The sequence below is a fragment of the Pseudochaenichthys georgianus genome, chromosome 11, assembly GCF_902827115.2.
Source record: "Pseudochaenichthys georgianus chromosome 11, fPseGeo1.2, whole genome shotgun sequence".
NCBI classification, from domain to species: domain Eukaryota; kingdom Metazoa; phylum Chordata; class Actinopteri; order Perciformes; family Channichthyidae; genus Pseudochaenichthys; species Pseudochaenichthys georgianus.
In genome coordinates, this window is record NC_047513.1 from 490929 (window position 1) to 512528 (window position 21600).

The following is a 21600-nucleotide window of genomic DNA, read 5'->3' on the forward strand; positions in this document are numbered from 1 at the left end:
TACTGACTGTTAAGATACTGAATACTGACTTGGTATTTAAAACAATGCAAAATGAACTTATTGCGCTGAGCAACCTGTGCTTTGTATTTACAGACAATCTGACCTTTAAGACTGAATAATACACAATAATGTTCCCTATTGTTTTGAATTGAAACAATTGTACAGAGTAGAAACCAGAAGACAAGAAGCCAGAGAAATCAGTGTTTTATTCAGATGTACAGTAAAAACGCTCAGACAGGTGCAGCTCTCATACGGGAGCTACTATCTGCAGAAGAATCACACACACACACACACACACACACACACACACACACACACACACACACACACACACACACACACACACACACACACACACACACACACACACACACACACACACACACACACACACACACACACACACACACACACACACACACACACACACACACACACACACACACACACACACACACACACACACACACACACACACATAAGAACAGCATGTTGCAGCCCTCAGTGGAAACACAACGATCAGTGTTTTATTTACAAAGTCCACAAAAGGAGGGCAGAGGTGTGACGGAGCAGCCGGAGCTCACTCACAGGAAAGCACTGGGGTTAGCTCGAGGGTCTTTCTGGTTCCTGTAGTGGTACGTCAGCCACACTCCCAGAATCTGCAACAGGACGGAGAAACAGTGAGACTGAGAGCAAAACAATAGCCTCTGTGAGTTAGAGAATAACACTCAGTGTTTTCTTTTGATCACCCACAGTGAATGTATCTGCTCAGTAAGCTTTTTACATGGACACACATTATATAAACCACCGACTCGACATTGATATCAATGCATTTTTTTCCGTATTGCTTCTGTTAAGAATTTTTCTTCCTTTCTACAGCGTTTCCATTAACCAGTCTTCAAACACTGACAGAGCCTGTTAGTGTTTACTTCCTGTCTGTCTTCTTCTGCTGTTCCCTTTAGTGTTTACTTCCTGTCTTCTTCTGCTGTTCCCTTTAGTGTTTACTTCCTGTCTGTCTTCTTCTGCTGTTTCCATGACTCTTCCTGTCTGTCTTCTTCTGCTATTCCCTTTAGTGTTTACTTCCTGTCTGTCTTCTTCTACTGTTCCCTTTAGTGTTTACTTCCTGTCTGTCTTCTTCTGCTGTTACCTTTAGTGTTACTTCCTGTCTTCTTCTGCTGTTCCCTTTAGTGTTTACTTCCTGTCTGTCTTCTTCTACTGTTCCCTTTAGTGTTTACTTCCTGTCTGTCTTCTTCTGCTGTTCCCTTTAGTGTTTACTTCCTGTCTGTCTTCTTCTGCTGTTCCCTTTAAGCCCCTGTCACACTGTCCCGAAATTGACACTCGATGGACACACGAATATGGAATTGTGAATTTCGCACGAAGATGGCCCCGAACCACACACGAAGGCAACATTTACGACATACAACTGCAACGAAAGTACACAAAACAACAATTATGTTTACAGTACTATGCTACTGTACTGATACTCTTGAGACCTTTGTTCTTACTTTATCCGTCTTATATGTAGAAAATATTACGGTTTTCTCCGTAATGTTGTTTCCATAACAAACAACAACTTTCCTGTCAACTGTCCTTCAAAATAATTATTATATCCTTTTTAGTTTCACAGAACACAAATTGGGTTATTACATAATATGTTACATGACTTTTGTTGTGCAACTAAACAACCCGATGGACACACGATAAAGGAAATGTTCAAATTCGGCTGTGATCGTAGCAACATCGGGCCATTCGTGAGGGCATCTAAGCCATCGTATGACCGCAGGTGGAGTTTCTCAGGCTCCGGCAGCAACTTCGTGAACGGTGGCAAATCTTTGGCATGCCAACAAATTGCCGAAGGACCTGAGAAGGTTCATTTTCGTGTTGAATTTGTGTGTCAATTTTGCCCTTCGTAAGGCCATCGTGAGGGCATCTTGTTATCATCGGTGCCATCGGGCATTCGCCCCGATCAGAGTGAGTGTGAATGCACCGATGATAACACGAAGATGACACGATTTGACAAGATGCCCTCACGAGTGCCTTACGAAGTTGCCGCTCACGAAGTTGCTGCCGGAGCCTGAGAAACTCCACCGGCAGTCATACGATGGCTTGGATGCCCTCACGAACGGCCCGATGTTGCTACGATCACAGCCGAATTTGAACATTTCCTTTATCGTGTGTCCATCGGGTGTCAATTTCGGGACAGTGTGACAGGGGCTTTAGTGTTTACTTCCTGTCTTCTTCTGTTGATTTCTCTAACGTCCAGCGCTCCGTCTTTTAACCTCTGTCCTGCTCTTGTTTTTTTTGCTCTCCATTGAAGCATTTCGATAAATATAGATGGATACATAAATAAAGCTACTAGGACAAAGTAGTTCAAACTATTTTGAAAGTAGTTGTAATGGGATTACGGTATCAGGATACAAAAAAAACATCTTTTTGATATTTATTTTCTTGTGTATTTATTTGCATTTCATTTGATATTGAGGTCATCCAAAAGTAACAGAAAGTAATTAGGTTAAATTACTTTGATATTTGATACTCAGATTTGGTTACCGATTAGGTTTTTTGAACATGAAACTAGTAATTGTAACGGAAAACATTCTCAAAGTTACCCCCCCAACCCTGCCAGTGTGTGTATGCTTTCCTACCTACTCTAACTACTGCTTCTTCTTACATCTGCCTGTTCTACTACGGTTCAAATGCTTCTCATAGCACCGCTGCTAATGCTCATTTAGTTTGACTGAGCACAGCATGGAGTAACTTAGTGTTGTAGTTGTGATGGCTCACCTCAGTAAAGCTGAAAAAGAGTCCGATGCCTCCCACGAAGCGGAGCACCTCTCCTGCATGCTCCTGGATCTTCTCTGCACAGGGCAGACACGAGTGGTTGGGGAAACACGCCTGCAGGACGACAACACACACAGCGAAGCAATGACTCAGGCTGCAGCGAGAGGGGATATTATGATCTTATATCAGTGTAACCCTCTGAACCGGTCCACGGTCAGACTCACAGCATCACAGGTGCGGTTGGGCTCCAGCTGTCTGAAGCCACAGCAGTTGAGGCTCTTCTCCACGTCCCTCTGAGTGCTGCGGGAGTTATTCCAGCCCACCTCCAGCAGCTGGTCCTGCAGCACGCACGCACACACACGCACGCGCGCGCACACACACACACACCACACACACACACACACACACACACACACACACACACACACACACACACACACACACACACACCACACACACACACACACACACACACACACACACACACACACACACACACACACACACACACACAGCACTCTTCATCTCACTCCACTTTCATAAAGCACTGAATCCAGTGTTATGCAAAAGTGGATGCATACTCAGATACATTTGTTCATTTATACTATGTTCTAATAATATAAGATTTAAAATGAACTAGTAACCAATGTTGCAGCATAAAGTGGAAATGCTCCAGTATTGAAAAAAAATGTCTTAAGCAGGGTACTGAAGACAATTAAAAGCAGTATGTGTGTGTGTGTGTGTGTGTGTGTGTGTGTGTGTGTGTGTGTGTGTGTGTGGTGTGTGTGTGTGGTGTTTGTGTAATGCAAATTCATAGATTCTGGACTTTTCAAAAATGGCTGAAACGTGTAGATAATGGGAATTCTTTGGGGGGGGAAATATGTCATACATTAATTAATAACCAAAGCAGAAGCTTTTTCATATGTCCCAAACATATTTGGATCAATACAAGACATGGGCTGTGAGTAGTTTTGAATGGCAGCACGCGTATGTGTGATCCTCTCAGTCTCACAGCAGTTGAGGTCCTTATGGTAGAGCCTTCTGTCTAATAGCTGCTGGCTGCACACAGACCTTTAAATAAGGATCAACTATCCGTCTGATCTAATGGTTTAGATGTCAGCAGCATCAGAAAGGCTTTAAACAGTGACCACAAATCACTTCCACTTCATTACTGACACCACAGATACAAGGAGAGTCACTTCTTGTGAAGGGAAGGTGATCTTCACCACTGCCAGCAATCTGTGCTGAAGGTAGTGATGGATGATGTCCGAGGTGTTCCTGCTGACCGCTGCAGCTCTGTTCCTCTGAGACAGGAAGCCGTATTACAGAGCATCCGTGTTTAATCACTTCTGGAATGAACCCCCTTCCTGTCGATCTGCCTTGTCTCTTCTACTTCTCTTAGTCACTTCCTCCATGACACACAATGCCTTTCAACAACTACAGGAAACAGTTCAATAATTATGCTGCTAACAATCACAAGTTACATTAGGGCCTCAGCAGGCTTCGAGAGCAACACATTACTTGCAACTGGATTATGTAACCTAGATTTAAAAAAGTAACTGTATTACACTATCGTAAAAAATATTTAATCAGATTACCTTAAAATTGGAGATTAGCAGGAAAACAATGTTAGAAAAACTAAACAGAGCATATATAAATGAAGCTGTACTGCTCTGTAGGCTAGCACTTTGAGAGGGAGGCTATACGTCTACTGCCTGAATCTGCTGCATGGTCTCCACTTTCTTTGCTTCTTTTGTTCTGTTTTTAATTCAGCAGGTGAACCTGTATGTTCATACAACAGTGTGTGTGAGCTTAACTGTGTGTGTTAAACTGAAACGGAGCATTTTCTGTCAGCTGGTTTGAGTCCTGCTTCTTGAAACTGTAGGATGTGCTCGTGAGTTTCACTGTTGGTGTCCAGGCTGCGGTCTGAACCTGCTGAGTGAAAGGAAGGTCTTCCTATGAGATCATTTCTGATCCTAAACATCCTGGTCTCCTCTTTCCTAAGGTCACATTGTTCCGTTGTCTTACAGTAAAGAGTAAAGAAGTATCATTACGATGTTTAACTTAAGTTAAACATCGTAATGATACTTCTTTACTCTTGTAATTGTTACATACTAAAATGAAGTTGAATTGAACATTAGCCACTATTAGTATTGTCACTTGAGGTCATTGCACGTCATCATTCACACACATTCATACAGAGCAGGGCTGCCATGCAAGGCAACGTCAGCCACGGCCGCTCTGTGGGACCACCATCCACCATACTCTCCATTTCAAAGAAAGGGTATCATAAATACAACACGAAACGATGAGCCGAGCCAGAACCCTGCAAACAGTGGAACACCAATAATAAACCATCATAATGAAATTTCATTATGATGGTTTATTATTGGTGTTCCACTGTTTGCAGGGTTAATTACGTTTAAAGAATAGTATGTACTTGTTTTAAACCAGGGAAATAATTGTCAAAAAGATAAGAAGGAATTATTTACACAATATAATCAATGAAAGAAATTAAAACATTTAACAGTGATGTCAGAATCACTTTGTTTCACTATAGATCATTCCAGGGGAAGCGCTGAGCAAATGGAAGCAATGAAGACTACGTTGAGGTGACAGGGTTCAATGTGTCCTCCTTCCCGAGGCTTTATGAGTTGAGACACACATTAAGCTGCTGCAGGGGTACACGATTGATTTCTAGTACAGTTGTCGGTGCACCCAGCTGAATGGGGGTTCTCTATGTGAAGCTGCTGCGCATCGTACCTGCTGCTCTCTGTTGATGGCCAAGCAGGCGCTGGAAACAGAGAACTGCACGATGAACACCATGAACAGGACGATCATGTACTGAGCTTCACTGTCAAGGAGCAACACACACACATGTTCAGCAGAAACAACAACCCTGCTCACACACACTGTAACTCCAGGCCCGATTGAAAGCTGAGCGCCAGTTAGAGCCTGGCTGTGCACGGGGTGTAACACGAGGCCGTCTGGGTCTTATTGCACTGCATACATGAATAGATGTTCCAAATCACTGAGGGGAAGAGAGGGCACTGTCCAACATTACAAAACATTCACAGATCCATAACATACGTACAGTGCTCATATACATATCTACATACGGTATGTAAGGGAAGTGGTAAGTCATGTTTGGTATAAAAACAGGAAACAGCTGGTGTGGCTCTGTCACCTAGCAACACCTGTGGCGCTCACCAATGATATACTGTATATATCACATAACATTACAATACTGTATTCTACTCTGTTTGATCCAAAAACACAAAGCTCTGAAATAGTAATGTTATGATGATGTACATTTTGCGTACATATGTGATATTTAATATTTATATATACATATGAGTAGCATTTTACTGTACACAATAAAAGATCTGATTCAGAGATAATTATGTTCACAGCTTTTTTCTTCAACCGAAAATGGTTCCTGTGGGTATTGTCCACAGTACTGATGTATTACATGTCTAATATATGTCATATATTGTAATGTAAAGCGCTTTGAGCCCTTGGAAAAGTGCGGAAATCAATTATCATCATTATTATTATTATCTCAAACTGTTATTCCACTGGTTTAATCTTTAGAGATCCATCGTGTTAAACCAATGTTTAATCTTCATCTGAAGAGCAACTAAAGATTTAAAATAAAATGTAGTAGAGTTACATACATTATATCCCTATTAAATGTAGTGGAGTAGAAGTATAAAGTAGCATTACATGGAAATATGAACTTAAAGGGGACCTATCATGCAAAATGCACTTGTGTACGTCTTTTATACATGAATATGTGTCCCCGGTGTTCCAGGGAACTCACCAAGTGTCAGCAAACACAACCCTCTCTCTTTTCCTCCATACCAAAATCTCTAAAAACGGGGCTGCAACGGATCTGATACAGATTTGAATTTTTCTGACGTCAGCAATGAGGAGCTCCGCCTATATGGGCAACTCTCCACCTATCAGGGGAATGGGGGGTTGGGCCACGGCCATTGCCGCTCGAAAAAGCTGGAGATGCTGTAGCACATATGCCAGGCCTGTAGGTGGCGCTGTAGTCTGCCACAAAAGCAGCGAAGAAGACTTCTCACAGAATCAACCCTTGCAAAAACAGGACTGGAAAAGAGCAAATAGAGCGAAATGAGGCATGGCTAAAATGCATGATCTGTTTGGTATTTTGAAAAAAAAAACTTCACAGACATGTTTTGTATAGGTATGGCCCTACAATATATGTTTCAGATATAGCATGATAGGTCCACTTTAAAGTAACTTAAAATTGTACTAAAGTACAGTACTTTAGTAAGTGTAGGTAGTTACTGTCCACCACTGGTCTTTATGCTAGGCTAGGCTAACCCTGTCCTGACTGCAGCTCTGTAATGAACTCTGTAAAAGCTGACATTTTGAAAAAATAACTTGTAATTCATTTGACTGATGTGATTTACGATATTGGAGGAGTTGATCATTTGTGCGTAATTTTCTAAAAAGGTACCAAACTATGAAGGGAGATATGGTGCAAAATGGGAGAGCCTGTAAAACCTGATGTGAGCACTTGCATAAAAAAAATCTGAGCTTGTGTGCATACATTTACACTTGTATAAAATATCCACGTAACTGTGAACCAAATGTACACTTGTATAAAATATCCACGTAACTGTGAACAAAATGTACACGAATCTGCTCGAGGAAAAGGGGCTGCGTCGTTCTGATAGCTCCGCCCCTTCGCTCCGCCCCCCCTCCCTCCCCCACATCTACAGGTGAAAATTACTTTTGCGACACATCTATCGCAAGAAGTGTAGCAAAAGTCAAGACCGCAGATTCGTCGATGTATACTAGCACGGAGCAGATTCGTCAAGTTGTAATGACTGATTTGAGAGGTTGTAATAACCAAGTTGCAGTTGTAATGGAAAATATATTTAAAAAATATGTATTTTTCTGCAAGTGAACATTTCATCACTAAGTTCATTTTTTTTCTACAAACTACAACACTTTTTTTCTTCTTCTGTGACTTCAAATTTGGTTCACAGTTACGTGGATATTTTATCCAAGTGTACATTTGGTTCACAGTTACGTGGATATTTTATACAAGTGTACATTTGGTTCACAGTTACGTGGATATTTTATACAAATGTAAATGTATGCACACAAGCTCAGATTTTTTTTCTGCAAGTGCTCACATCAGGTTTTACACGCTCTCGTATTTTGCACCATATCTACCTTCATACAAACAAAGACATTTTGTTTAGTCCGTAGAATATGACTCTCCAGAGGGAACACTATGAAGCACAACAATCCCTAATTCAGAATAATATTCAAACATATTTTTCCGGTACAAATATTGCCTTTCTGATAAATTGTGTAGCCCTTGTAGTACTCAGTCTTGGAATCACACTATTATCATAAAAATATACTTAAAGTAAAAAAGAAAGCAGTCGTTGTGCAGATTGGTCCATTTCAGAATAATATATATGATATGTTTTATAATGATTGATCAAGAAAGTGTTCTCAAAGCTGGTAAAGGTGCGGCTAGTTTAAATGACTTTGTAGACTGCAGGGTAGCTGGTGGATTTACTCCAGGTGGAACTAAAGTCTGATTCAACACTTGATTAGATTTCACATCCTTCATCCACATCTGTGAAGTAACTAAAGGTATTAAATACATGTAGTGGAGGAAAAGTACACCATGTACCTCTGAACTGCAGTGGAGTAGAAGTGCAAAGTAGGACAACATTGAAATACTCCAGTAAAGTACAATTTCCTGTTAATTGTACATAAGAACATTACTTGATTAAATGTACTTAGTTACTTGTTTACACCACTATCGGTGAGCAGTAGTCTGAGCGGTGAGAAGGATACGAAGAAGAGCAGGACCTGGTGATGCTTCATGGCTCCGATCAGGCCGGCCCCGGCCACGAAGAAGAGGAAGACCCCCACGGCGATGATGCCCCCCACCACCTGGAAACTGGAGACCAGGCCGAACCACTTCCCCCACGCCGCGATGCCGATCATCAGCAGGCTCACCATCTGCACCGCACACATGTCAAAAATGTCACACTCAGTGTATTATATTTTGTGTATTATTATTTTGAATAGCTTTTATAATTTTACTATTTTCTATTTTTGGTTATGTATTCTCCTTTCTGTGTCTCTGTATGCACCAGAAAAGCTAATTCTCAGTATGTGTAAACCTACTTGGTAAATAAAACTAATTCTGATATATCTATATTCATATTAAACACACTCTCACTCCCTAATCGTCCAGGAGCGACGTTTGGTCAGGATCCTGTGGCGTCCAGTTGTGACGCTCCGAGGCTCACAAGGGACGCAAATAGCTTTCAACTGATTGCAATGTATTCCCATCTGCGGCGGGATTTGACGCTCATGGAAGCACGGCATTCGTTTGTGTCGGCTGCCCTTAAAGGCAATGTGAGCGTCCATTCCCATTGGATAACGGAGAATTGTACACCCGGAAGTAAGTATTCCTCTTACTGACGATTGATTTTACAGTGATATCTGCACTACTCATCGACTAAAAAACACCAGATTATCCTTGTTAATTACACAACATTGATTGGTTTAAATTGTGTGCAATGCTTTTGTATTTTTCCCCTTCGATTCCGAGAAGCAAATATTTTTTCGGAGTAAAGGATGGCAGAACACTACCCAGAATCCCCAGCTATCGTTTAGGACTACACCATGTGCTCTGTTTGACAAACCCGGTGATTAGTTCTCACGCTCTGTGATTGGTTGACCTCCAACTTCATTCCATAATGAAAAAAAACGTTTCGTAAAAGATAAAAATCATACTTTATTCAGCAGTGCTTGCTTTACTCTTTGAAAGTCATCACATGAATGCATTGTAATAAATGGTTCGGCTGCATTAAATATATTACACATCTGTCGTAGTTCTTTATTTGTATTTATCTTCAGAGACCGATCTATAGTTTCCGGTCTATTCTGAGCTCGGGCTCAGAATGTGTTAAGACCATATTATCTGTGTTGCTGTGGGTTTTTTCCATCGCTTTTGTGTTACAAATATCAAAACAATAACTAAATATCATAGACTGTATATATAAATGGACGTAGGGTCCGTGACGTCACCCATAGGATTCTGCAGAGTTGCCGTGAAGCCCTAGGCGGAGACGGCCACTAACGGCTTGAAAGTGACGTCAGAGTTCAACTCCCGCCTACTCCAAATAAGGGCAAAGAGGCGGAGCCGAGGCGGGACCTGCTGCCACCGAGCTGGAAGTTCCAGAGCTAGCTGAAGCTACTAAGCTAAGCTAACATGCTCCCCATCTGCACACTGCTGTGGCATTTTACGTTTCTAAGGTAAGCGGACATGAAACTGTTCAGCAAAACTATAAATAATAATCTAAGTTATTGAGTTTTTAGCATAATACTTCAGAATCTTAAAACACCTTAATGTTTGTATGCAATTGTGCTAAATTCAACACTGGAATCAAGCAAATATTAATATGTTTGCATGACATTAGTTATTTATATTTTGATATCACTTAACTATACGTTTAATACATTTAAAGGGAGGGAATGCTCATGACACGCATTTTTAAAGAATTATCATCCGATAAAACAGACTAGTCTCTGCCAGTCTTTTTTTTTTTTTTTTAATCCGATGACGTTATCAGTGATTTTAAACTGATTAATTACCGAAATAACATCAACCCTGTGGGCGGCGCCATTTTACCGGAAGTGACGTAAACTATGCGTTTGGTGTCGAGGACAAATTGATGTTCATGTTATTTACTCTAGTTACTCTCAATTCTATAGAAATATGCCTCATTGTATCGCGAAACATTGCCACAATTCGGATAGGAACAATCCACGGAATGCTCGGTTCCATCTATTGCCAACGGGTAAGCGTAGGAAGTACGTTCGGAGGCAGTGGCTTGCGAAATGTGCTCGGCCTGAACCGAAAGATCCACAGGCTCATGTTTGCAGCGAACATTTCAAGTTTCCGGACGACTACTCTGAGAGTATGATAAAACATAAAATGGGATTTATTAAACAACCATTACTTAATGGAGATGCAGTGCCATCGGTCTTTCTGGTGTCATCACCGACCAGGACACCAGTTCAGCCAGTTGAGAAATCGTCCTCTGCAAGTGTGAAGAGACGGAGGACCAGAAGTAGTGCTAGGAGTAAGAATAAGGTATGTTATAGCGCATTTCCATTGCAGCGGCTAGCCCCGTTTTAACGTCCAGGCCAGGCCAGTTTTTGGTGGCCTTTCCATATAGCGTAGTACCGGCTAGCGGGTACTTTCCCCCAGTTTTTCCGGCCCCATAAAATCGTGGTTCTAGGGCCAGGGACAACGAGGCTGAGTATGCTAAACTAGAGAGGGAATCGCTAGCAAGGGTGGTACTACATGCATACATATCTAGTAATCAAAATCATTGTATCTGCTAAGTAGGCCTACATTGGGGTTGTATTGTTTGCCTTTTTAGAAAACTTTATTTTATATTATTTGGGCAGTACATGATATACACAATTGTATTGTTTGCCTGTAGTTGGCCTTTTAATTAATAAAATATTTGAATTTGAAGTTTTGTAGATAGGGATCTTTTGGAATGATCTAGTCTTTGTAATTATCCGGCGACGTTTCTCAGACTGCTTTAATTCTCTAGCTTAAATCAGTAAATGTTCTAAAATGTTTGCTGGGGCCCTGACAATACATTAGCAGACAGGAATGTCAGTATTGCCATCATTTAGACGAGTCCGAACTCAAATACTCCGCCATGTTTTCGTGTGTTTACAAAGTGAACGCATGGATGACGTCATGACCATCACGTGACTATTGAAAATGGCCAAAATGGCAGCTGCCTGACGGAATGTACAGGTTTGGATAAAAAAGAGCTATACAATCATTATTTACTGGGGAATATCGCTGATTTCTTCAGGGTATGGTTTAAACATAATGTTTCACTAAATACTGAAGTTTTGATTAATTATCTAATGAGTGGAGCATTCCTTTAAGTCAAGCTAAGGTACATGTGATGGTAGCTAGTTAGTGCTCTTACCTGTGAGGCCTCCTCCAAACAGCATAATAACCAGACTGTATCATTAAAACTAAGTACCAGTTCTAGATCCTTGACTTCAGACAAACAATTCAAAAGACAACATGTATTTAAAGACCAATCTTTATTTGAATGTGCCTCTTAACCTGAGATATTAGTTATACAGTAATAGTATTGACAATCTAAAAAAACTGAGCAACTCAACAGTCAACTTTATGTTTCTTATTGTCTAAAGCATTTATTATTTTCATTTTCCCCCTCTCATATTCAGTGTGGACGGATTGAGACAGCGTGGTGTCCAGAGAGCTGCAGAGACTTCAGGGAGAAACCTCCGTGTGATGGACGGATTGAGACAGCGTGGTGTCCAGAGAGCAGCAGAGACTTCAGGGAAAAACCTCCGTGTGATGGACGTCCTGTCTGTTGGTTTGGAGAGGACTGAGGGTCTTTCCTCAGCGAGGAGGACCAGGCCTGATGGAGGAGGACCAGGCCTGATGGAGGAGCCCGTGCTGGGCAAAGCTGATACCAACTGCACAGGCCTAGTCTGTCACTTTATTTGACTAAATGTGTTTACTTATACATTTAATAGGTTTACACCTTCTGTCCATATGTGCTTTTTATTTAAAACATTTGATTAACTTTTGGTTCACATTTCAATAAATTGTATTTGTATTTGCTCTCCTTTTGTCCATTATTCTTACTGAAAATGTTAGATTACACATTCACATCTGACTGAAGATTGGCCCCATTTGTTTGTGACGTTGCAAACTCTGCGGTACAAGGCACAAGTGATGTGAAGCTCATAAAGTGAGGCAAATAGAAATAATCAGCTGATGGAGTGTAGATGTGGAAATAGGTGCATTCGATCAGCTGACTGTTTTTACAATAAAAGTCGTTTCTTAGTGTACTGGTCTTAAAATCTCATAACATCAGCTCATAATGTTCCTCTTGGATGTTCTTCTTGACCCTCAGAGAAGGAGAAAATGTCGTGACTTTCAGGCATGTCCTTTCCTAGCAAAAATGACAGGAAACATAAAACATATTATTGCAGAACAAGTGTGTTATTTATGAAAGCGGTGTGTTTGTGTGTTTAGGGGCTGTAGATATAATTATTTTGTAATTGTAATGTTTTTTTTTTATTTCAACAGTGAGCTACAAAGACAATCAGGTTATGAATGAACAGTATGAAGTTCATCAACATTGAAATATATGTTATCAAAATAATATTGAACTGTTACAAAACGTAGTGCAACTGTAGAAGCTTGCTCTGTTGTCTCACTGAAAGAATAACTTTTACCACGTTTTTTACAGACAATATTGAGAGATAAATAGTAGCAGTTCTCACTATGTGTTAAATATCTTTTCCTTCAATACATTAAATTAGAAAGCTGACATAATCATTGTGCTTGTTAACATCTAAATGTAACTTTTTGCATGGAAAAACCCCTCAACTTAACTGATGTGTAGGTGATCTAGTATTTAGTATTGTTTAATGGAATGTATATCAGTGTGTATTAAAGTCAATACTTCATTCATTTAAACCAATATCTTTCTTGATTCTTTGTACAGTATGAAAAAAAGAGTCTTTGTACCTGTGCTGAAGTTCACTGCTGTGAGGAGTCCAGTTCTGTCTCTCACTCTCTGGTCCAGCCTGTCTGCATCACCTGGACACATTAAACAAACAGATACATATGTAAAGTACCATGTGTACAAACAATATAACTGATTCTCTTCTGTTGAACATGTTGGATTGTGTATTGTCCGAGTCAGGGTCCTTTTTATTTTACTGTAACTTTGGAAGTTGTGTTACCAATGCTTACTGTTTATTTGATACCCAATTGGTAATGCAATTAATAAAAACAACAAGGTTTGGGTTCGTTCTTCAGATGACTGTGACGTTAACGTGTAAACTCAATAATGAACTCCAGCTCAACCAACCGTATTGTAATATCTAAGTAAGTAATCATCTTGAAATATGACATTAATAATTGTAATATACACATTTTATTGTGAGGTTGATTTCACATACACTACTTTGACGTTAGCTTGTCTACATACTTGAGCATAGCCAATTTAAATTAACCTTAGCGATGCATAGTTCCTACCTACATAATAAAATATCTCTCTAAGTTACAAGGATGACCTTATTTTATCAACCTCAAACAGAAGCCGTTTGTTCAACAGTATTATCCCACTTAACGTCTATTTCGTTTTAACCTTTATATATACAGTCTATTATTTTAACTTGGAGGTTACGATTAGCATCGTTAGCACCGATGTAGCTACCACTCACTACACGCTAACCCAAGCCTTAACATTCATTACGTAGCTGATTAAAATCATTAACACATAAATAAAGCACTCGAATTTCACTTACCGCAAAACCGCATTCATGCACCGTCTGTTTTAACCGCAGAGCGAGTCACAATAGTCCGATATATAAGCATGAAGAACAAACAACCACGGCCGGCTTCAAGTTGTGTTCCCTGGATGAGCTGAGCAGGCAGAGTCCCTATAGCTTCACGGAGCAGCTAGCAGAGAGACCAGAAGCTAACAGCAGCAGTCACTTGACAGAGCCGTCACTCAATGTGACCATGCCCTAATTTATGCAAAAACATTAAGACCTAATATAAATAAAAGGGTCGTGTTAGAAAACAATTCACTCACAGATCCATATTCATGAAGGTGGAATCTAACTATATCGATAATAAAAATGTATGGAGCCAGGGGTAGAAACATGCTTTTTTCTGCTGTAAAATTGGGCATTTTAACATGGGGGTCTATGGAAATTGCTCCTTTCTGCAGCCAGTCCCTATCGGCCAATATATGAACTGCAGTATGTGGCACTTCCGTATTGGCGTCCCGGCTCTTCCCCAGAGTTTGCCCCTTGCTATATATATCCGTCGTAAACTAAACCAGAAACAGCAGTATATTTTATTTTGTTAACACTGTAAACTTGACAGCTTTTTAACCCAAACCACCTACTGGTTAAAGCACATTATTACACGTTTATAGTAATGCAATGCAGGTAGATTGTGTTGCTTTTTAATGACTGTTTAAAATGCCTTTTTCTTAATGTCTTTTATTATTATTAACTACTTGTTACTTGTTGCTAGGGACGCTGCTATCGATATTATTTCTGTTATGTTGTGTAACTGTTTGATGGTGTTATCTTTATTGCTACCCCCTTGCCCGTCAATGTATAGTGTTGGTCCACAGCGCAAACGTATTAGTTTAACAAAATCCGCATCTAAAATTGTGGCATAGATCTACGTTATTTTCCCCTGTGCAATTCTCCATTTACTCAAGAATAACACATAATTATCCTTGTGTTTATTTATTTGTTTGATTAATAAACACAAGTTGGAGTCTGTCAGTCACGAGGGTCGGAGCAGCACATTTGCTTTAGAGAATATTACACCGGGAAGTAAGTATTCTCTCCGCTTCGCTTGGCAAACCCCGTGATAGTCCTCAAGCTCTGTGATTGGAGAGTGTGCTCCGAGGGTTACGCCGAGCGTCGAACAGCACTTGAAATGGGATGGAACCACGGCAGACTGTCCAAAACTGGATTTGAACGGGTCCACCGCGTCCCCCCCTCCCCCACCCAGTCCCCAGAACTACACATGCTATTGTGTTTCGCAACATGTTCTCTATCTATGGCACGTCTCCACTGGGAGTTGTAGTTTTAAAAGACGTTTCGTATTTCCCATAATAAGAAGTTGCCAGTGTACAAACTGTGTACATCCCTGGAGGTTTAGGGGATAGGAAACACTAAAATGTAAAACATATAATTAATAAATGGGTGAAAATTGCTTGTGCCCATAATGGGCAGCATTAATATATATACCCACATGCCAGCTAAGGTCAGAAGAGCTTTATTTAACAGCTGGTCTTATGTTTATGACCCATCCTGTTGTTAATTGATAAGCCTGCAACATGCACTTGTCAAGGTTCAGAGGCAAATATGGCAGTAGCCATCGATCATCTTAAGATAAGATATACTTTATTGATCCCAAGTTGGAAACATTTGCGTTACATCAGCATGTGTAACAGTTGTAAATATGCAGTGGTGTTTATTTGTAAATCATTTAGTATAATCACACAAATTCTGTGTTTTATATTTAACAATTCTGTGTTCTTTATTTATTGATTGTTCAATACCTGACAAGGCCGGAGATGAAATATCTACATACACCCTCATCACCTCATACCTCAAAGACCGCACCTACAGGGTTACTTGGAGAGGGTCGGAGTCCGACCCTTGTCAATTAACTACAGGGGTCCCCCAGGGCTCTGTTCTTGGTCCCCTCCTCTTCTCCTTGTACACAAACTCGCTCGGATCTGTCATTAGCCCGCATGGTTTTTCATACCACTGCTACGCTGACGACACCCAATTAATTCTGTCCTTTCCCGGGCCAGGTCGTCGCACGCATCTCTGCTTGTCTAGCTGACATCTCTCAGTGGATGTCTGCTCATCACCTCAAGCTCAACCTTGACAAGACTGAACTGCTTTTCCTTGCGGGAAAAGATTGTCCCACTCTTGACCTAACAATCAACATCGGCACCTCTGTTGTTTCCCCGACTCAGACTGCAAGGAATCTGGGTGTGACCCTAGATAACAACCTGTCCTTCACTGCAAACATCGCTGCTACAACCCGCTGCTGCAGATACACGCTTTACAACATCAGGAGGATACGTCCCCAGCTGACCCAGAAAGCGACGCAGGTTCTGGTCCAGGCTCTCGTCATCTCACGCCTAGACTACTGCAACTCCCTCCTGGCTGGTCTACCTGCATGTGCAATCCGACCTCTGCAGCTCATCCAGAATGCAGCTGCTCGCCTGGTCTTCGACCTTCCTAAATTCTCCCACACCATGCCGCTCCTCCGCTCCCTTCACTGGCTTCCGGTAACTGCTAGAATCCACTTCAAGACAATGGTACTTGCGTACCGTGCTGCAAATGGATCTGGCCCTTCCTACATCCAGGACATGGTTAAACCGTACACCCCAGCACGTGCACTCCGCTCTGCATCAACCAAACGGCTCGCTGCACCCTCGCTGCGAAGGGGACCCAAAGTTCCCATCAGCAAAAACACGTGGGTTTGCTATCCTGGCTCCAAAATGGTGGAATGAGCTCCCCATTGACATCAGGACGGCAGATAGCTTACACACCTTCCGGCGCAGACTGAAAACTCATCTCTTTCGACTCCACTTCGAGCAATAGAACTATTAACAAAGCACTTAAAGGACTGGCTTACCTAAAGCCAGTTGAGTAGCACTTGAACTGTTTTTGCTCTATGAAACCTGATGTACTTATATGATTCTGTTTTCTTCAAGTTTGTATTTTGTTGGTCGAACGCACTTATTGTAAGTCGCTTTGGATAAAAGCGTCAGCTAAATGCAATGTAATGCAATGTCAATAAACCTTAGAAAATCTTGAAAGGGATGTGCAAAATAGTCATTGTATACAGTCTTTAATTAACTATTAGTAGAGAATAACGAGTAATGAATATACTTTATAGGGATAGGGATAATACAAATAATGAAATTCAATAACATGCTTTAACCAATAGGTGTCCCTTTATATCAGCTGTGCACCTTTATGGTGTACATACAGCCTATCTACCAATTGGATCAAATATAAAAGTCAGCCGAATTAGTGTTGATAATGCAAGGAGACGTATTGTGTGAAAAGAAATGTAAGATGTTGTTTAATTGCTGATATATTTATGATCCACGTCACGTTTTCAGTTCCTCATGTTTGTCTAGAAGTCTTCTCATCAGGGCTCTATAAATAGAGAACTACGGCAGATGTAATATTTAATGCAGCCGAACCGTGTATTACAATGCTGTTATGTGATGACTTTCAAAGAGAAAAGCAAGCACAATTGGAAATAAAGTATTTTTTTTTTTTTTTTAAATGTTTTCGGTCTGTTTCCGGTATTTGTTAATGACGATGTGCTGTGAGATGTGAGACTGGAATTGCACAGGGGAACATAACGTATCTTTAGAAGCGGATTTTGTTAAACTAATACGTTTGCGCTGTGGACCAACACTATACATTGAAGGGGAAGGGGGTAGCAATAAAGATAACACCATTAAACAGTTACACAACATAACAGAAATAATATCGATAGCAGCGTCCCTAGCAACCACCTTGGTAACAATGAAAATGTTCTATGGACGCAATTTCCTGAAGTAATCTTCGTAATAACTGGCAAACTAAAGATCATGTACATCCACTGCACACATCATCTGAACAAACTCATATTTCTCGCATCAAATGACATCAAAACGCATTTTAATGGCCAAACTAACTTTAAAATAGGCATTTTCCACCGAGAATAAAACGAAGTTCGGCCATGTTTTTTTATTCTGCAGGGAGAAATTTGAAGATCACGTGACATAGACGCCAGCCATTGGAATGAATGGTGAAAAAAAACGGGGTTTGTCAAACAGAGCACATGGTGTAGTCCTAAACGATAGCTGGGGATTCTGGGTAGTGTAGTGTCTTCTGCCATCCTTTACTCCGAGAAAATATTTGTTTCTCCGAATCGAAGGGGAAAAATACAAAAGCATTGCACACCATTTAAACCAATCAATGTTGTGCAATTAACAAGGATAATCTGGTGTTTTTTAGTCGATGAGTAGTGCAGATATCACTGTAAAATCAATCGACAGTAAGGGGAATACTTACTTCCGGGTGTACAATTCTCCGTTATCCAATGAGAATGGACGCTCACATTGCCTTTAAGGGCAGCCGACACAAACGAATGTCGTGCTTCTATGAGCGTCAAATCCCGCCGCAGATGGGAATACATTAAATCAGTTGAAAGCTATTTGCGTCCCTTTATGACGCTGAAGGAGCCTAGGAGCGTCACAACTGCACGCCACGGACACTGACCAAACGTCGCTCCTGGACGATTATGGAGTGAGAGTGTGTTGTCATATTGAGTGAGTTGAATAACACATGTACAGGAGTTTACTATTAATTTAGTATTAAACTTCCAAGAAGATGGTACAAATTCAGAATGGTCAATGATATCAGTTAATTTACTCTCAAATCCCCAATCTCACACCAACAGAAACCACATAGCTGTTTCCTAATGTTTAAAATGGGTGGGGTGGCCCTTTAAAATGATTGAAAATCAGACCTTTTGGACCTTCAGGTGACACACGCACGCACGCGCGCACACACACACACACACACACACACACACACACACACACACACACACACACACACACACACACAACACACACACACACACACACACACACACACACACACACACACACACACACACACACACACACACACACACACACACACACACACACACACACACACACACACACACACACACACACACACACACACACACACACACACACACACACACACACACACACACACAGTGATAAGAGCTATCAGAGGTTGCAGGCAGAGACAGTGCGTCCTCTGTAATTCCATAACATGTGATGGCAGGATTCAAAGCCTTCAGAGCTGGGCTTATTAATAATGCATTAAAAGAAAGCTACTAGGCTATTTTTTGAAGATGTATTTTCTCATGCACTGATCCCACAGTGAATCTCTGATTAAGTCTGCCCTCATCACTGGGATGATGGTGAATAATGGCAGCAGGCTGATGATCCATATCTTAGCCTTCTCATATACTCACAACATACAGGATGTTGAGCGCACACAGGCAGTGTTTGGAACAGGTGAATCCCGAGCAGCCCATCTTGATCAAAACATAAATAAATAAGCAAATATAATTAATCCTCAAAGGGTTTCAAAAGGTATTCCGGCTCCAGGGGAAATGCAGAACAAAGGCCCGCAGGAATAAACGGTCGCTCGGCAGCAGGTCCAACCTGGAAAGAACGGGGCTTTATGCGTCAAAAACAAACAACACACCCGGTGCAGACCGGAAGTTATGTAACACGCCTTCAAAATAAAAGCAAGTAATTTGTCGTTGAATTGCAATTCCGATGTTACCTTCAATTTAGGTAAGCTAACAATGCAGACAGTGACTAACACTGAGCATACTTTGTCAATACCCTGGGCTTAAATCATTCAGCAGCCTGGCCGTACACATACTCGATAACTCTAGATTTGAGTAGGATATTTTGTTGACAAAGATATGCCCAAATGAATTCATGAATTAATCAGTTTTGGTCCACAATAATTGTAATAATGGTGGCAAAGAAGAGGTTTTCAAACAGCTGACCCTCAGTGTGGGGAAATAAAAAGCAGCTTATGCTTTATTTTTCCAGTTGTAAGATAATTTGTTGGTCCTTTTCCTGATAAGAACCGTTTCAGCTAGTGTTGATTATTTAAATTCACACAGAGCTTGTCATATTACAGTACATCTCTTTATAAAAAACAAGAGGGTATATTGTCGTGACAAGAAACCTTGATGTTGTAACTGCAGGTGAAGGACGAATTTACAGCCTTCAGAACAGTTATATCTCTCACAGGCTCCGCCCTCTACTGGACTCTATGGGTACTACCTTATCATGCAAGCATTCACAGACTGAGATTTCTATGGACGTAGCCGGCACCGGGGCGGGCCTACCTGAATGCGTGCGCATCTCACTTCCGTATAAAAAAGGAGGCCTCGCCTCCTGACCATCACCCTTTACTCTTCAGCGAGCGAGGGTGATAGCCTAGCACTGAGTCCGAGACGTATTTTTTGAGAGAAAGGAAGAAAGCAAGAGTATGTTGAAAATGGAGCCTCTCCTGGAGCATCGCAATTGCCCGTCGTGCCTTGGCCTGATTGCGGGAGCATCGTCAGTGTTTCCAGTGCCTGGGACAGGATCATGCCGAGCAGGGAATAGGCCAGACACCGGCCTGCGTTGCCTGCCGTTCGATCCCGATGCTGAACCGCCGGCATCGTGCGGAGCACTTCGTGAAGAAGTTCAGCTCGCAGGTGCACGTAGAGGAAGAGGAGGACCTCGAGGTGGTGGACATGGATGATCTGGAGGACGTGTCGTTCGAGTTCGTCCTTCCGAGGGACCGAGTGGTCGACTTCGTGGAGGAGGATGACGACATCTCCTTGTCCAACACCCCCGGTTCCGACGTCCAGGAGGGCCCAGCACTCAGGTCTGCGCGTCTGGACTTTCAAGCGGTGATGACCCAGGCAGCGGAGCGTGTAGGATTATCGCTCCCCCCACCGCTGCCACCGAGGCCTATAAACCGCCTTAGGCAGGGGTTTTACGGCCCGGTGGTTCTGGCGCAGCCAGCCTTCGTCTCGCAGTGTGTGGAGAAGACATGGCGGCTTCCATTAAAGACGAAGGCCTCGTCGCTGCCGCGGGACCGGGAGGGTTTGGAATATTTGGATAAAATGTTCAAGCTCGGTTCACAGATGGCGGCTGCGGCCAATAATCTGGGTGTGTTGGGCGTCTCCTTGATTACTCTTCGAGCAGATGCCCCCGCTCTCCCGTCTCAGGACGGGGAAGATTATCCGGACCGCTGCATAGGTCAGATGAATAATCTGATCCATGGAGTGGCCACCGCAGCTGGGCGGGTGATGTCCTTAGCCACAGTGGCGTCTCGTCATGTGTGGCTGGGACTCACCGCACTGCCCAAAAAAGATCGAGCGGATCTCCTTGGAGCCCCCGTTTCCACGGAAGGGCTCTTTGGGTCTATACCCAGCGTTTTAGCCGTCTGGAAGAGGAGAGGCTGCAGCTTAGCCGCATGCTACCGCTGGCTTCTCCCCAGGAAGTGCAGCGCGTTCCGCCGCGGGCGGCGGAGCGCAACGGCAAGACGGAGGGAGAGGCGCCGGTAGGTTAA

The 21600-nt window shown here is 42.0% G+C and overlaps 1 protein-coding gene across 1 annotated transcript; it reads right to left on the reverse strand.

Moving 5' to 3' along the window:
- Nucleotides 1–406: 406 nt before the first annotated feature.
- On the reverse strand, nucleotides 407–19703 carry tspan13b (tetraspanin 13b). Its single transcript, XM_034093839.2, has 6 exons — nucleotides 19487–19703; nucleotides 8635–8802; nucleotides 5545–5625; nucleotides 3006–3119; nucleotides 2785–2895; nucleotides 407–659 (listed from the first exon to the last, which is right to left on the reverse strand). Exons 1-6 carry the CDS (start codon nucleotides 19547–19549, stop codon nucleotides 585–587), a joined length of 612 nt encoding a protein of 203 aa, XP_033949730.1. The 5' UTR covers nucleotides 19550–19703; the 3' UTR covers nucleotides 407–584.
- Nucleotides 19704–21600: the final 1897 nt, after the last annotated feature.

Bases quoted from the DNA above. Each gene is read 5' to 3' on its own strand.
- tspan13b (XM_034093839.2), bottom strand. From the start codon at position 19,549: ATGGGCTGCTCGGGATTCACCTGTTCCAAACACTGCCTGTGTGCGCTC. The intron at 5,626-8,634 runs GTATCCTTCTCA...AGTGAAGCTCAG, and splicing joins ACCAGGTCCTGCTCTTCTTC to TACATGATCGTCCTGTTCAT. The intron at 660-2,784 runs GTGAGCCATCAC...GTCCTGTTGCAG, and splicing joins TCTTTTTCAGCTTTACTGAG to ATTCTGGGAGTGTGGCTGAC.